A 16,356-nucleotide genomic window follows, 5' to 3' on the forward strand; every position below is an offset into this window, starting at 1 on the left:
TAAGACAGGGTATAACGAATATTCAATGATTAATGAAAATATTATTTTTTTAAATTTTATATTGCTGTATACGTACATAATATGCAAACGTTAAAATATTGCTTAATATAATGTTATAATAACCAGTCACATCTTAATTTTTCATGGGTTAAAGTGATATGTTCCCATAGCACATATAAAGTATATTATTGAATAGTATTAGGGTTCTAGATTTTATACAAAGTATTCATTATTTGCCAAAATAGCGTTCGATTGCAATAAACGTCAAAATGCAACGTTGCCGAACTTCTAATTTCGTGATATGTTCAATAAGGGTAAGGCTGATTTGAAAACTACTGAAATAACAACTGACAAGGTAGCATGCGACTTGACTCACGGCTTATTGTGGCCGCGGTTATTTTGTAGTTATTTTATTAATTTATAAACAGTGCATTAAACCAGAATGGCTATCACTTGTCTTGTAATAGGCTGTGGGTGTCGTGCTGATAAAGATAATGTTAGTTTTTATTCAGTTCCGACTGTAACAAATCATAGATTTCTTGGCGTTAAGAACGAGTTGTCTCAACAGAGGAGGGCGCTATGGATTGCTGTTTTGAAAAGGGATGATTTAACTGAATCAAAGTTGAAAAATCAAAGAGTGTGCGGTAAACATTTTTTAAAAGGTAAGCCAAATATACATTCCTGATCGTATTTTCCCTTCGTCTATTAAAATGGTACTGCCTAATTTATTGATCATAAAAAAACTATTGACCGGGTATCTAGAATCACCAGGTTCCAACCAAACTTAAGTCCAGTCGAAAAGACATTTTCACAAAAATGAATTGATCCAATATTTAGGATAATTTGAAGTCAAACAAATATGGCACAAACTACGAATCAAATTGTAAACTTATAAATAGCTTTAAATTCAACTCTTCAAGGGCAAAATCCAGAGCCATATTTACAGAAAGTTCAACAGAACATAGGTATATTAAAACCAATATCTTAAAGAGTGAAACTTACCTACCTTGCTTAACCAGAATCTGCTCTATTCATTGCAAGCATTTGGACTTGAAACTTGTTTCAGATCACTTAGTAATGCCATTATCTTTCTGTTTTTTTGATGCAAATAAAAATATTACTTACAGCATATTGTGTTTATGTTAATTAATTTCCCATTCTTCTAAAAACTAAAATGTTTCATTGATTGTAATCCAAAACACGGTTATTGAAGAAGGTGTCGCAGTGTATTTTATGTACATGCACTTTAATAATTTGATTGGTAGTTGAAAGCGAGGCTTTCCATGAGATCACAATAACTTTGTCTCTTAATTCGCAACCTTTTATTTAGTGATTGTTTTCACTTGGGATATTAAGACTCGAGGCCGCCGCCATATGTAACGGAATATAACGTAACGTAGCCTGAAAGTTTTTCTTAAATCAATGAAACAAAAGCATTACTAATATGACATTTTCAATTTTGATTATATTCCGCTGTACGAAATAATTGAGAATGGCGTCCCCTTGCGATTATACAGCGAGTGCAACGTTGCCCCATTTTCAATTTCGATATGTGACTATTATATGTTAGATGTTTACTGTCAATGGTGTCAACTCATTAGCTTCATTTTAACAGCTGATTTTCATTTACTACATATTCAATTATTTTAACATTTAGGAGTTTAAAGGCCTGGAGGACATATAAGTTTGTTTTATAATTATATTAAAATTAACGATTTTTTTTGTTGCTAATGTAAATATTTAAATATGCCAGCATTATGTTGTGTGATTAATTGTCGCAGCCGAGGAATGCGGGATGACGTAGGTTTTTATAGAATTCCAAAAGTATTGCGGTTTAAGCATGGTGGCAAGAATAAAAACGAACTTTCTGCACGTCGAAGAGAAATCTGGCTGAACGTAATAAAGCCTGATAAAACCGGTTTTACGGAAGCAGAGTTGCAATATGCCCGTGTATGTTCGAGACACTTCATTAAAGGTGAGTTACTCAAAGTTGTTTTCTCGGTAAGTTGCGTAAGTATAAATTTTTAAATTAATATAAAATCGAAAAAAGACAAAAATGAATTAAATATTGGTATAACTATTACAGAAAAAAAATCTGAGTACTCTATTCAATGTATATGAAATTTAATGTCCTTGCCTATGTCCTCCAGACAGGTTAGAGTGTAATCTCGACGAGTCTTGTCAAAAATCAATCCGTAATCCAATATGGCTGCTGCCCCTCGTTCTGCAATTCAGTTAGTGTGTAATATTTTCATGAAAATTTAGGAGTTTGGATTATTTAGTGAATGAAGTGTCGGTTTCTGAATTTAAAAAACTGTAATAATGCCATCTAATTGTTGTGTACTGCAGTGTCGCAGCAGTAGACGCCGCAGTAATATCAAATTTTTCCGCTTACCTGCAGTTTTACACTTCAAGCATAAAGGCGACCTTAATAAATTATCTGAAGAACGGCGATTGCGATGGCTTGGCGCGATAAAACGAGCGGGTTTTTCAAACCTAATACAAAAAAATGCAGCTGTATGTGAAAAGCATTTTATATTAGGTATGTTTTTGAGAAACTTTCATATTCACCATTTACTAACGAGTGATCACGAAAATTTCTCGCAGTAGGCGTTGAATCGTTAAGGTAGAGCGTTGATTGCGTCACTAACCATTTACCATCAAACATCGGACTGACAAAAGGTAATAGATGAATTTATCGAAGACCTGCCTTTAATATATCAACGCCTATTTGAGATTTTTGTTTAATGACTACCTTTTACTATTAGCGGTTGACGATTTAAACGCCTTTTGGTGCGTGCAATTTTTTTTGTCGGTTTCTTCGGTAGTTAAGGGTTAAAGTTTAATAAGATTGCGAATAGTTAGTGAAATATGACAACATGACGTCACTTCATCAAATTTTGCCGCCATGTTGTAGCGCCACGTCATCGACTGTGAAATACGCAGTGAGGTTAGAAGTCAAATGAGGGTTCACGATCGTTACACCTTTTTCGTGTATATTTTTTGGATTTTAGACAGTTTATTCTCTGGGGGTATAAAATAAATTTCATAAAACTTTTCTGCGTCTTTTTATGCGATAAAATAGAAATTACTGAAGATTGTTCAATTAAAAAATATATATATAATGGCATGATGGAAGATAATCCACGCGGCATCTTCAGCTATCATGTTTAGCATGCATTTACAACAAAAGTAAATAACAATGCCCCATTATTGTTCAGTGTTGAATTGCAGAAACAACTCTTCGAAAACTCAGAATGTTAAGTATTTCAGGTAAGTGATTCAACATCTGTTTTGTTGTTGGTGTTAGTTGTTAAGTCTCAGCTTCGGTTTGGTTCAGAATCAATAGTACAAAATATTAGCAACTTTATCTGAAAGATAATTTCAATTGAACCTTAGAAACTAAACATTGTCTTTATATGATTGTATCTATGGAAATTGGAATTATCTTCTTTGTGAAGTTACTTAGGAGCTAATCAGGTGACCAATGGAGCATAAAATTTACTAGTCACCTGCCTGAGAACACCCTTTTTGAGTAGTCAACTTTAAATTTTTCTCAATTGGTATAATATAAATATATATATTCAAATTCACTCTATGTTTAATTTATGTTTCATTTTATTACAGCTAAACCAATTAGCTGTGCCCAGTGTACTTAGTTATCCGTTGTTCTAGTGACAATACTGTAAATATGATTTCCTTTGGTTCTTAATAATGAAAGTCAATTTGATGGTATAGCCCAGGAAAGGTGCCAACAATGTAAATTGTGTTCAAGATAGGTATTAATAAATAACTTATCAAGATTCTGTTATGTTGAACTCACTGTGAAATTACTGTGTTTAGTAAATAAAAAATATAAATCTGACCGTCTCCCTTTTTGTCAAAAAATATACAAGGTATCTTCAGAAGACATAAGCACAAGAACCACTAATTTGAAAACAGGCATATAAATAGTGATTCAGAACTATGAGATCAAATTTCTAGAAATTATTTAGTGCAACAATTGATAAAACTTCAGTATAAGAATTCGTGTTCGGAAATGTCTCTCTAAGGCGCTACGATCAAAAGATGCGTTAAAACAATTATGAGTAATAATGTGTTTTATTAAATTTTAATACGCCTTAGCTAAGCTAACACCGAGGCCAGGCTTCAGGCACGATTGAACAATTTGATATGATAATAACAATTAGAAAGAGAAAGGGTACTAAGGAACCTTTACTACAGTTAACTCAAAATTTTACTAAAAATAATATAGTATAATTAAAACATTTACCCATTGTTTTAGATTTCCTTCCTATTTTGGAGTAAATAGGAAATTAAACCCTCTCTCTATTGAACGTAGGAATGCGTGGATTGCTGTTTTATATAAAAAGGATTTTACCACTGAACAAGCTTACCATGGTAGAATCTGTTCAAGACATTTTGTCTCTGGTAAGAAATTCAATGGTACTATCCTCTATCCCCATATCTATAAACTATTTTCATTTGTACACATTAATATAGTAAATTCTCATTATCCCGACGGATCTAATGTTAACATTAAAATATATCAGACCCAAATTATTGAAAATACCGTATTTAGTAGAAGGAAAGTAAATTATAACGAAAGAACAAATGTCAGAGTATATTAATTCTTTCTCTTAAAGTATGTGATGAATGACCTTGGCGTTTCGGGCCACTTATCCTATCTCGGTTAATATCTATTTCTTTAAAGAAAGGACAGAAAAACTGTTGAATTGTAATTTACAGGAAAGTTAAAAAAAACAGTGTTTCAAGAATGTGATTGATAGTCGAGCAAGATCCTTTAAAATACATATTTTATTTGAAGTTAGCTAGTCCTAAGTTTTCTTTAAATTTTTGGTAAATATTAACTTGTCTATATACATATTTATTTAATACATTTTTTAGGTACATATTAATTATTTTTACCAAAAAAACAGCATCCTCTTTTTTTAATTCGTATTTTATGCCATTTTCTTGCGATCCCCCCATTGAACATCAAAAATAATGTATCGATCTACCCAGGATCTACTGTTTTGTGGTAAACCGTGTCGTGCTACAGAGCTTCATTTTTATCATTGCTCTAAATCTCACTTGTTAAATAAACAACTATTTCACCACCAAAGATACCACCGGTGTAAATACTCTAATTTAACTTTTTTTTACAGGAAGGCCTGCTGCATTACTAGATAAAGATGATCCAGATTGGGTGCCGTCTTTACATATGGGGTATGACCCTAAGGATTTGCCGCAACCTCCTCATGTTTTATCCAATACGATTGTTCAAGTGAAACAGGTAAATTTCTATTTTTTCATCAAATTATGATACACGGTGGGATAATAAATGTAATACACATAATTCCGTTTTTTATGCGATTAAATTATTACTTTTTGAGACTAAATCACATAAAACCCGACGTTAGCAGGGTTTTTTAATTTTAACGGGACCCTGTATATTTTTATTCTGCATAATGGAAATATAGGCATAGAGTTCCATTTGAATTATGTTTATTGGTACCCAGCATATTATTATAGTGAAGTTTCATAATTTAAGTCACATTTCCTGGTGGAGAACCGCCGCAACTTAAAAAAAAAGTTCGAAATTCGCTTTTTTAGCTGGAAAAGTCGGAGGTTTTAACCAATAGCGCTTATGGTATCAAGACCCATTTGAACCAACGACTTGGCACACTTTTCTTTTAGATATTCTATAATTTGGGACTCGCCCGTTAAAAATGGCAAACTCAATTTTTTTTGGTTGTGACGGTTTTTCCCGAGGTGAGCTAATTTGATGCTTTGTAACAATGATATTTTAATTAATGTTTTTAGGAAAATCTTAGATCGACATCTTCCAGCAACAGCAACACAGAAACTGACAACAATGAGTTTAACAGTGTCAAAGGTATGTTGCAAATTATAGAATTGCCATTAATATTCAATAAAAATTTAGAAGAACATAATATCCAGCAATAGCATGATGAGATCCACCCAGTATTAGACCTAAACGTTGCTTACAATTATTTAAATGTAAATTTTAGAGTCGCCCAAATCTCCAACGGCCGATGAACAAGACACCAAGCAAAATATTATTTTTCAAATTGAGGATAATATCTTGCAAGCCGACGACAGTAACCACATTTGTCGTTTGTGTTTAGAGTGCAGTTCTGGAATGTTTGAATTTCACTCTATCCTCACTTTTGACGACAACACCACTTTAGACGTCTCTAAGACATTCCAAGACTTGACTAAAGAGAATGATGATTTCATCACAGATTCGAGACTTCCAGACCACATGTGCAAAACGTGCCTTGATTTGTTGGTGCATTCTCATAATTTTCTAGAGAAATATAAAAAAACTCACCCAATTCTTGAGAAAATGTTGCGGTGTGAAATTAAGCAAGAACCTGAGTTTATAGGAACTGTAGTTAGAAATCAAGAATTGATAGAGCATGAGACACCTAAAGAAAATAGCGAAGAAGTTTTTGAGGATAACAAAGATGAAATTGAAGATGAAACTAAAGATTCTTTAAGTGAAACTGGGGACTTTGAGGGTACTGACAGTTATGTGTCAGATGAAGATGCAAGTCAAGAACCGCCTGAGAAACCACCGATTATGCACAAGTAAAAGTGCAGTAATTGTTAATTTTTCTTGCTGTGACCGTGAATAATTTTTAGATGCCCGATTTGCTTTGAATTATTTACTGCCTTAGACCTTAAAGACCATTGTCGAAGTCATGAAAGTTTGAAGTCGTATTTAAGCTTGGCTCCGGTGTTTAATAAGAAAGTAAAGTTTTACGCCACACCTAAACCGGACAAAGTTTCAATATTTAAGAGGGACGATGTCACATTTAGTTGTCCATTTTGTTTCGAAGAGCTCGAAGTCGAGGAATTTATGCCTCATATGAAGGACCACGATGCATCAGGCAATTACAGGTATTTATGTTAGATTGCTGGAAGTTTTTTTACTGCACTCTTGATCAGAGATGTTTTATGTGAGACATCAGTTGCAACACAGATCAATTGGTTTCTAAACTTTAAACTAAAATTTAGGACTCATCATTACATTTTGTCCGTTTAAAATTAATTAATTTTTTTTAAACATCAATGTCAAACTTCAATCGTTATGATAAACTTTTTGTATATTGATATATGGTAAATTTTGGTATAAATTTAATTATTTTCCAATTGCAGATGCCACCTGTGCAACCGCATGTTCATAGGTAGGAATCATTTAAAACGACATCAGTTGAGTCATAAAAAGGAAGCTCCTTTCAAATGCGGACAGTGCCTGAAACCGTTTTTCGAGAAAAGAAGTTACGACTATCACCTCTTAAATCACACTGAACCTGATAATTTGCCAACTTGCAAGTACTGCGGGAAACCATTTGCAAATCCTAAACATCTTAGACAACATCTTGCTACACACGAGGGGTAACTCCATACTTAAAGTTTTTTTAGCTTCATATGTTTGTACGTATCTTTGTATAAACTCTAAAAATCTAATTCTTGATTCAACATTTAAGGCGGCCGGCACCGTGGAACCAACCCAACAAGTATTATTGCTGTAAAGAATGTCGTCAAAAATTTAAACTCCAAGAAGACTACGACATGCATGTGTGCAAGTTCTTCTGTAAGGGTTGCAAGAAATTGTTTGAATCGAAGATAGAGTTTAGGAAACATTTTTGCAAATTCAAACGAGAGGGCATGCAGTGCGATCCATGTGGGAGCACTTTCAGTTTGCGCAGTTCGCAAATGTCTCATAAGTCTCGTTGTACGAATAAATATGTTCCACGCAACGTATTATGTTATGTTTGTGGCAAAACTGTAGGCAATTTGAGACTTCATTTAACTTCGCATGGATTACACCAGGAACTTAGGCGGACTTGCGAACATTGTGGAAAAATGTTTGCGTAAGAATTTCATTTATTGAATACAAATTATTTCTTGTATTAAATCTAAATTTCTTTCAGTTGTCAAGCGAACCTCCGCAGACATCTCAACGAAGTGCATCTTAAACTTAGGACGTACTGTTGTCAGTATTGTTCTAAGCAGTTTCACGCAAGATCTACTTTAACTTTACACGAACGAACTCACGTGGGGGTGAAGAATCACGCATGTAACGTGTGCGGCAAACGCTTTTTGCTGCCCTGTCATTTAAAGAAACACATGAAAGTACACACTAGGCAAAACATGAGGTTTGATGAAGACGGGGTTGAAGAAGAAGTGGTCGAAGAAAGTAGTAACTCTGCGTCAATGTCAATATACGATGAAGATTAAAAAGTCGACCGTGTGAGTTTTATTTTTTAAGGGCAATGTCTAAAAGGTCACAATAGTGTAGGCATTCCCATGTGGTTTACGAGTCTTTCAAAATATAAAGTTAAAAAATGTTTAGCATTGTTTACTGGGAGATTTTCCTGTTAGTATTTTTGGTAATGAATGTCTTGATTTCGTTTTTTTTTTCTAAAAGAAAGAAACGAAGTTTTACCACACAGGTGTATCATTGAATATCTCAATAAATATGAATACTCTGTTGTTCTAGCATTATATTTAAGTGGCGTTACAAATAAGGGTATACTGATGCACTTTTCAAGATTCTAATACAGGGTATTTCATTCAAAGCTGTGGTTGAAGATTGCTCAAAAATGGTACATTGTATGAAATAAGTTATCGGGTAAAGATGGTGACTTTTAGCCAAAATGTTATTTTAAGATCATTTCAAGGGCAACTTTTTCTCTCAAATGGCAATTTGGTGACTCATTTTCAAATATTGTCACAGGAAGCTACAGAGGGATGCTAGGGTAGTTTATGTAGAATGCACCACGCGATGTTTCAGGCAACCCACAATACAAAGAAGTATTGCTCAGATTACAGCTTAGAAAAAATTACATACTGACAATCAGAATTAAAAATCCTTTAAAATCAACTGTCACATGACGTAGAGTGCCATTCTGACATTCATAGAGATGAATTCACCCCCAAGGAGGGGGCAGTTTTGATGAATCGGCATTTAACGTTAGAACTTTTTCCCTTTCAAAAAAAAACATCGAAGTAATTCGGAAATTTCTAATATTTTGATGGTAGTTCAAAATAATCCTAATATAAAGTCTTCAATGGTACACTCTGTATATTATAGGTACTTTGAAGCAACGAGATTCAAAGTTTGAAGTGATGAAAAAAATGGGTAACTAGCCTTTTTGATATTTTTCGAATTTCGGGAATGTTAGATGTGCTATTTATCATGCCTATGACTCATCTGGGTCCTATATTGGTTACGGACAACACAGTTGAGGTCGCGGAGCTTTAGGAAGGCACTTTTTTCGAACGGTCATTTTTGATATAAAAAAATCGTAAACATTAAGAACAAAAATTATACTGTGTCTCATAATTCTAAAAGATAACGACAAACTAATCAATTTGCGTTATTCTTCGGCTACGTCCAAGAATGATTCTAAGTACCTTTCAAAATTGTTAAAATTGCATATAATTTCAAAAACTAACGTTCTAATTACGTCGTTCTCACTAACCTCGCAAAACCTAACTGTGAATTACAAGAAACCATAATTGGAACTCACTCTCAAGCATCAAAAGCGTGAGTCAGAATCGCATAACCAGCATGCACTTTCACTCACAAAATAACGGTTAACATAATTCTACCTTTTGATGGATATCCTGAAGACTTTCTTACTATTTACTTTTACATTGAGAATTATGGGAAACTCGACTGGGACTGGATCTTTGATACTTCCATAGATATACTAATTAGAATGGAATGGCATCATACTTTTTTCTTCTCAATTCTAAATAATATGTGGTATTGCCATTTGAAATACAAAGATTTCAGTAAACTTTCAGGCATTAATTAATAAAAACAAACATAAACAAACTATGCCGTCAGTTCATTTATGGTTAAATATCGTTACCGTTTACGGTCTTAGATTAGCGAAAAAAATCTGCTGGCGCTTACAAAACCGATTTACAAATAGCGCCACGAGGTAAAACAAATCAATAATTCGAGGCCTCTTTTAATCCACCTATAGTAATACTTTCAAAACTACAAATGGTGTGACGCCGACGAGGATATCTTATACTGCTATTAAGTGGATAAATTAAATGGTACGATGCCTTGCCGTTACTATGCCTTCACTATTAAAGAACTCTTATAATCGTAATTATTATTATTAATTAAAGCAATAAATAATGCAGTAAATAGCAATACCGTCTTTTTTGCCGAATTGCCGTTCCACAAATAAAAATTTTTGTACTTCCAGGCAAAACTAAAAGATATCATTTAAAGGCACACCTACAAAAAACTTCTATTAAATAAAATAATTGAATAAATTCGTAGGTATAAAATTTTAAATTGTTTTAAGGATCTATTTATCAGGAAAACCTTAATCATTTCACTTACAAGTATGGAAACTCCTCAAACAGTGGTCAACTTAATTTAACACATATTGTTCAATGAGTTAAACAAACTTGTCATGGAACAGAGTGTTTTGTGAGTTTTTTTTTGCGTTTTTAAGTAAAATCTTAGATGATACGGCGTTTCTCGGCTAGTTCTTTCATTCCGCTTTTTACGATTTCCAAGGATTTCTGGTCAGTATTGACGATGTCTATAAGTTGAGAAATACCGTTTTGTTCCATTCTTAGAAATTGCTTGATTTCGTCCTGGGCGTCCGCGTCCACGCGATATTGGCTATGTGGCTTCGTTGTATTCTCTAACAGCTTCACGTGAGATAATAACTCGTTAATTTGTCCCTGAAAAACACAAGATGTGGGAAGTGAAAAAACCTCCGAAATTATAGTTTATGAACATTGTGGGCGGACATGATAAGTACGATACGTCCGAAAAGCCCCTTTTACTATAATTACAAAGCATCGATCAAACTCTAGTGATTTAAGTACTTCGAATCTCTTACACAACAGTTTCTCTAATTTTGCTTATTCTTATTTTGGATTCGCAATAGGAAACAAAAGACTATTTCTCGAAACACAAAAATTCCTGTAATTTGCGGCATTTAAATTATTTCATGCAATTAACTCTCACTGAAAAAACAAGGAAAATATTCGTGCCATATTAACTAAACGTCCAGTTTTATCAGAAATATTTTTCAAGGATGTTATTAACATAAACTGATAAAGAGCCGAACGACGTAATAAGAAACATGCTTTTCCTACAATTATGTCTAACAACAGGACACATTTATTAGTGCAACTCTTCCTATTAAACAACGTTAAAATGGTAAGTTTAGTGCCAAAAAAATTACCTTAAATTGTTTGGGAACGTTTAGCTGAGCATGCATGACCTCCAATCGACCTCTTAGCATCTCCTCCTCGGGCTGAACTGTGAGTCCCACTTTCCTAGTGCTCTCTTGCTTCACTAATACCTTCAGAAAATAAAAGAACATACTTTACTCCCACTTACTACTATACCAAAGTTTTTGAACTTACCCTTAAAATTCTGTGCTGCAATTCTAAGAACTTCTGCTTCAACTCCGTAATCTGTGCGATGGAGCTGGCATGTTTAGTCTTCAGTTCCGTAATATCTTTATTCACTTTTTCTAAAAAAGCCGAGTGAAGCCCCGTTTGATACTCCTGGTTCAACATTCGAGCTCTGAGATCCGAAAATCCATTTATAGCCACAGGAAGATATTTTTTGGGGTTGGGATTGTCCTGAATTGCAGCCTGCCACATTTGCTGGTCAATCCCCATTGGGGGATATTTCAAATATTCTTCAAGCCCGGCCTTACTGGGAGTTACAAAGGGCGTTACGGCCGTCACTCCTACGTTTGTTAATTGTTGTTTTTGAGTGGGTTGGTTCAGGAATGCGGCTAAATCCGTAGCGGGTATTTTCGTGTTCGAACCAGTGACTCCTTTTTCCGACACGGAAATTTTTATCTGAAAAATTACGGCAATAAAGTTACTTAACTAAACAACAAGGTTTTTTCAAGAATATAGTACCTCAGTTTGAGTGTCTGAAAGAGCTTTAATCAGTAAAATTTCTACTGTTAAATTGGGCCTGTTCCCCAGGATTCCTCCTATGCCATTTTTAAGAACATCCTGTTGATTTCTAACGAAAATAATAATTCAAACTGATAAAATTTACAATATGATGCAAAACTAATACCGTAAATCTGCGATTTTTTTGTTGAAAACCATCTTCACGACGCCTTCAGAATTGTCTTGCTCCGGTATAACATTGTACCCCATGGCTTTAAATCTTATTAAAAAAAATGAAAGATACATAAGTTGCTTGCTTTACTCGTCATACAAATAACGCACCTATAAAAAGGATTCTGCGGTGTATACTCAATGGGAGGCATTGATGTATTGTAAAATCCCTTTCCTGTGCCCCAACATGCCTGCAACATGTTCCACTTCTTCAAAATATCATCCCTCTCATCGTTGAAAACGTTAATTGCATACACCGAGGCGATAATCTGTTGATTTTTGCTTTGTGGAGTTGTAGGTTGAGGAGCTGAATAATTGCACAAGGAATATTAAAAAATATGTAGGTAATTTTCTTTCTTGATCCAATTTACATATAGACTGTGCCATTTTATGATAATTTAGGTATTTTCCCATTTCAAAACAAGGAAGAATTAGGTACACAAGCAACACATCTCCTTAAACATACCTGCTGGTTGAACTGGTTTAGCTCCAAACAGTCCACCAGTTCCACCCCCACCAAATCCTGTTCCAAAAGCTGTGGTTCCACCTGTCGTCCCAAAACCACCGAAACCGGTCCCTGCAGTGGTAGTTCCAAAAGTAGAAGTACCAAATAGCGACGGAGCAGTACTTTGTGGAACGGACCCAAATAAACTGCCCCCGAAAGATGGAGCGGTAGTTGTGGCCTGTTGACCAAAACCCGAACCGAATAAACTAGGAGTAGTAGTGGCGACAGGTTGCCCAAAAAGGGAGGGCACCGCAGTACCTCCAGCACCTATACACAAGATAAGTTATTTAAAATTTGCAAGAAAATATTAAAATCACCTACCGAAAAGACTCGGAGCACTTTGACTAGTCTGAGTGGCACCAAACAAAGAAGAACTGCTAGTTGTAGGGGCGCCAAACAATCCCCCGCTAGACGTGGTTGGCGCCCCAAACAGGCTCGGTTTGGCCGTTTGTCCAAAAAGGCCTAAAAGTTAATAGGAATTTCAGTAAGATGTTTACTCATACTGAACCCAGCATACATTCAAACTTTACAACCGAGCCACATATTTTTTTGGATATCTTCAGATTTAGCATGTGTGAAGAAATAGGCATTCATTCACGGATGCTACAGAACTTACTAGTAGATCCTGGAGTTTGAGCAGCTCCGAATGTGGACCCAAAGGCAGGAGCAGCGCTGACGGCGGGTGTGCCGAAGGTACTCCCAAAAACAGGTGCAGTACCTGGCGTTGGGGCACCAAATGTATTTGTTGCGCCAAAAGCGGGTGGGGCGCTCGTAGTCGCTGCCCCGAAGGTAGAACCAAAACTTGGTGCAGCTGCAGGTTGCGTCTGGCCGAAACTAAAACTAGCAGGTTGGGTGGTGATCGGCTGGGCAGCGCCAAAGGGGGTGGCAAAGCCGGTGGCTGCAGCAAAAAAATCTTACATGTCCTTGGGGGCCAAAATACGCAATTATGAATACAGACTGGGTTTGAAAATTGCCCATTTTAGGTTTTTCCAGTATTTCTGTTATTTCGTAATGCATTGAAATGCTAACAATATTTATTGCCCTATTTTTCCCACATTTGTAATGGAAGATATTCCAAAATACTCGTATAATGGTTTTAACATCCTATAAAGGCCATTTAAAAAACTAAAATAACTTATAATTACACAATGACTAATTACCTATGCACAAGCTTATCAATAAAATGTTCTAACAAAGTAAGCAACATCGTGGCTATTGTGTTTAGAACCAATAAGAACCAATACTGTAAAACTACAAATGGATTTGTTTGATCATATTTGGAACAGTTTCAATAATATGATATTTGGAACAAAGGTATATTCATTTAAAAAATAACCTTTACCACTATCGCTTTTACTAAGTTATGACTATAAATAATTGTTTCAGGATGATGACCCATTGCCTGAGCCAACTGTGGCCCCTTTTAATTCACATCCAGTGGATGTTGATATGAGTGTAATACCTATCGAAACAGTGAAACTGACATCAATTGATGATGTATTAGTGAAACCTCCGCCAGATGTACAAAAGCTGTTCAATGAGGTTTTCCATTTTTCTAACTCCACAACTGTTCTTCCATCCACAATTTCTTCAATAAATGAAAATTTAACTAACTCAACACAAGGTACATTGAAGTTAACTATAGGAAAAACTGTTGAAATAATTCAAGATATAACTACTGAAAGTTCTAATTTAGGACTGAATAATACAACTCTGAACGGGAAAGTTAATTATGATCCTGCGCAAGTGAATCTCTACACCATTCTTGCTTTGGTTCTGGTCATTGTTACTCTTATCTGTTTTGGGATAATAATGTGGTGCAGAAAAAACAAGCTGCGGACTGAAAAGAGGAATCAATATCCTGTGTTTTCTGTAACAAATTCTGAGTACATCAGTCCAAAATCATTAAACAACGAAAAAATTAAAAATGTACCATAGAATCATGTAAAGTTCTGTTAATGATAATTCTTTATTATTTTATATTGATGTTTCAGTTATTTATCATAAAGTGGGTTGTTAGATTTGTATTTGGGTTTACTAACTGCAATATTGAAATCAAAAGGTAGATAAATTTAACTATTGTTTTTGCTCTTGTTGAATAAAATTTGATGTGAGAGTATTTGTGTTTAATTTCTTAAGAATTTAACCAAATCATAACGCATTTAAAGAGTTTATGGAACTCTCAACACTACACACATTCATCTTTTCTGAAGAGTACAATTGAACCAAAAAGGGATAATATATAATGAATAATAATACTGTAGGCCCAGCCAAATATAAGACTCATTTACTCTTTTTTTGCCTTAAAACTTAGTATTTACTTGGTTGTATAATTTTCAATGTTAAATAGAACCTTTTAGATGCCTTGGAGTAAACATATCCATTAGACATATCCTAAAACATTATTACTGCAACACGTTTCCAGAAATTACCCTTTCTTGGTATTTAATTTTCAAGTTCTACAAAATATTTTAAATGCATAAGACACCAACTGTTGTTTCTCTAGGGAAGAGTGGTAAGAATTCTTTCTAAAGTTACTCAAGTTAACTTGACAATATGACTGAATTCTGGGATGCTCCTTACTTCAGAGACATTTGAAATGAATCAAGCTACTAATCTGATGTTACTAACAGTTACCAGACCAATTACTTTAGCATAAGAGCATCTTTCCAAACAATTCTATATATATTTTGGCTCGTGGTACTCATATACTATAAATAATTTACACTCAGTGTTAAGGGCATAGAATTTAAGAATTTAACATTAATCAACTTACGTTTCTGGGAGCTGCTTCCAAACGCGGGGGTGCTACCCCCAAAATTGAACGCCATCGTTCTTTACAACTTAAAATTTAGTAGAAAATAAGGAGTATTTTTGACGAGTGTTTAAGTAGTAGTAAAATGTAGGGAAAAAGCAATGAGAATAATAAATATTCAACAATTTTTGGAAAATTAAAAAAAAATAACAACGAACATAACCACAAAAAATTTTGAATAAATGTCATAACATGAGGTGCAATACGTCATCGTCTCTTATATTCTGCTATGTGTGTCAGGCTTCAGGGAAACATTTTTTTTTAATTGCCTTGGTAATGTTTAATATGGCGGTTCGAGGATAATTTAAAAGATTTTAAGGGATGAAATTCTGTATTTCTATCAAAGTGGTATCGAGATTTTCTTACAAATAAAAAGCTTTTCCTAAATTATTTAGAAATTACTGATAAATCTCTTTATTGTTTACCTCAAAAGTCAAGTTCACACATATACATATTAACAAAAACTTATTTTTCTTGGGGCAGGTCCGTTGGTAATGACATTCACCGATATATTTATATTAATTATATTATGTCCCCGAGCATCATCCAGTTATATGTACCGGCTCTCTCAAGCACCATTCACGTAAAAATATTGAACAGCTTCATAGCATGTTTATACACCTTGCTGAATTTATCAAATCGCGTAAATATATGACTTAATACTCATTGGAACTGTTTAATGTTTCAATAAAAACGATTTTTTTTGTCGAAATCCCTTTTAGCACGTTGCTAGTGTATATTTCAGTTAGAAAGTATCGCTTCTTGTAATTTAGACAGCATCTATTATCGTCTAATTGAAAAGAAAATTTAGTTTTATATAACGGCTCTATTGCCATAGCAATGCAATGTATTAAAAAAGGCGCGTCGA

The 16,356-nt window shown here is 34.4% G+C and overlaps 3 protein-coding genes and 2 long non-coding RNA genes across 11 annotated transcripts; 3 read left to right on the plus strand and 2 right to left on the minus strand.

Moving 5' to 3' along the window:
- Positions 1–354: 354 nt before the first annotated feature.
- On the plus strand, positions 355–8,280 carry LOC136339122 (zinc finger protein 564-like). 5 transcript variants are annotated; one of them, XM_066282109.1, is made up of 9 exons: positions 2,873–3,273; positions 4,286–4,431; positions 5,169–5,296; positions 5,827–5,899; positions 6,036–6,618; positions 6,673–6,930; positions 7,189–7,428; positions 7,521–7,907; positions 7,968–8,280. In XM_066282109.1, the coding sequence occupies exons 1-9, from the start codon at positions 3,203–3,205 to the stop codon at positions 8,272–8,274; spliced, it is 2,193 nt and encodes a 730-aa protein (XP_066138206.1). In that variant the 5' UTR covers positions 2,873–3,202; the 3' UTR covers positions 8,275–8,280. The 5 variants fall into 5 exon arrangements, with proteins under 5 accessions (XP_066138204.1, XP_066138203.1, XP_066138205.1 ...); XM_066282107.1 differs by lacking the exons at positions 2,873–3,273; positions 4,286–4,431 and adding an exon at positions 355–662; XM_066282106.1 differs by lacking the exons at positions 2,873–3,273; positions 4,286–4,431 and adding an exon at positions 1,672–1,975.
- Positions 1,887–2,883, minus strand: LOC136339136 (uncharacterized). Its single transcript, XR_010732085.1, has 3 exons — positions 2,756–2,883; positions 2,396–2,496; positions 1,887–2,224 (listed from the first exon to the last, which is right to left on the minus strand). It is a non-coding gene; the product is annotated as an uncharacterized lncRNA (long non-coding RNA).
- Nup54 (nuclear pore complex protein Nup54) lies at positions 5,168–15,667 on the minus strand. 2 transcript variants are annotated; one of them, XR_010732084.1, is made up of 11 exons: positions 15,450–15,667; positions 13,290–13,571; positions 12,995–13,135; positions 12,635–12,940; positions 12,280–12,475; positions 12,125–12,217; positions 11,959–12,067; positions 11,449–11,895; positions 11,265–11,384; positions 10,406–10,755; positions 5,168–10,297 (listed from the first exon to the last, which is right to left on the minus strand). XR_010732084.1 is itself a non-coding variant. In XM_066282112.1 (10 exons), the coding sequence occupies exons 1-10, from the start codon at positions 15,502–15,504 to the stop codon at positions 10,528–10,530; spliced, it is 1,977 nt and encodes a 658-aa protein (XP_066138209.1). In that variant the 5' UTR covers positions 15,505–15,667; the 3' UTR covers positions 10,285–10,527. The 2 variants fall into 2 exon arrangements, 1 of the variants encoding a protein (XP_066138209.1); XM_066282112.1 differs by having other exon boundaries at positions 10,285–10,755.
- Positions 11,083–14,792, plus strand: LOC136339134 (uncharacterized). 2 transcript variants are annotated; one of them, XM_066282139.1, is made up of 3 exons: positions 11,083–11,239; positions 14,060–14,297; positions 14,370–14,792. In XM_066282139.1, the coding sequence occupies exons 1-3, from the start codon at positions 11,180–11,182 to the stop codon at positions 14,609–14,611; spliced, it is 540 nt and encodes a 179-aa protein (XP_066138236.1). In that variant the 5' UTR covers positions 11,083–11,179; the 3' UTR covers positions 14,612–14,792. The 2 variants fall into 2 exon arrangements, with proteins under 2 accessions (XP_066138236.1, XP_066138235.1); XM_066282138.1 differs by having other exon boundaries at positions 14,060–14,792.
- LOC136339138 (uncharacterized) lies at positions 12,405–12,941 on the plus strand. Its single transcript, XR_010732087.1, has 2 exons — positions 12,405–12,508; positions 12,571–12,941. It is a non-coding gene; the product is annotated as an uncharacterized lncRNA (long non-coding RNA).
- Positions 15,668–16,356: the final 689 nt, after the last annotated feature.

The sequence above is a fragment of the Euwallacea fornicatus genome, chromosome 5, assembly GCF_040115645.1.
Source record: "Euwallacea fornicatus isolate EFF26 chromosome 5, ASM4011564v1, whole genome shotgun sequence".
Taxonomy (NCBI): Eukaryota; Metazoa; Arthropoda; class Insecta; order Coleoptera; family Curculionidae; genus Euwallacea; species Euwallacea fornicatus.

What these genes read in the sequence shown, in the direction of transcription:
- LOC136339122 (XM_066282106.1), top strand. Translation starts at nt 1,747, where the DNA reads ATGCCAGCATTATGTTGTGTGATTAATTGTCGCAGCCGAGGAATGCGG. An exon ending in TTCGAGACACTTCATTAAAG is followed by an intron (nt 1,976 to 5,168) that starts GTGAGTTACTCA and finishes TTTTTTTTACAG; the next exon opens with GAAGGCCTGCTGCATTACTA. An exon ending in CGATTGTTCAAGTGAAACAG is followed by an intron (nt 5,297 to 5,826) that starts GTAAATTTCTAT and finishes TAATGTTTTTAG; the next exon opens with GAAAATCTTAGATCGACATC.
- LOC136339134 (XM_066282138.1), top strand. Translation starts at nt 11,180, where the DNA reads ATGTCTAACAACAGGACACATTTATTAGTGCAACTCTTCCTATTAAAC. An exon ending in TATTAAACAACGTTAAAATG is followed by an intron (nt 11,240 to 14,059) that starts GTAAGTTTAGTG and finishes TAATTGTTTCAG; the next exon opens with GATGATGACCCATTGCCTGA.
- Nup54 (XM_066282112.1), bottom strand. Translation starts at nt 15,504, where the DNA reads ATGGCGTTCAATTTTGGGGGTAGCACCCCCGCGTTTGGAAGCAGCTCC. An exon ending in TAAACCAGTTCAACCAGCAG is followed by an intron (nt 12,476 to 12,634) that starts GTATGTTTAAGG and finishes GCAATTATTCAG; the next exon opens with CTCCTCAACCTACAACTCCA. An exon ending in TTTCAGACACTCAAACTGAG is followed by an intron (nt 11,896 to 11,958) that starts GTACTATATTCT and finishes GTAATTTTTCAG; the next exon opens with ATAAAAATTTCCGTGTCGGA.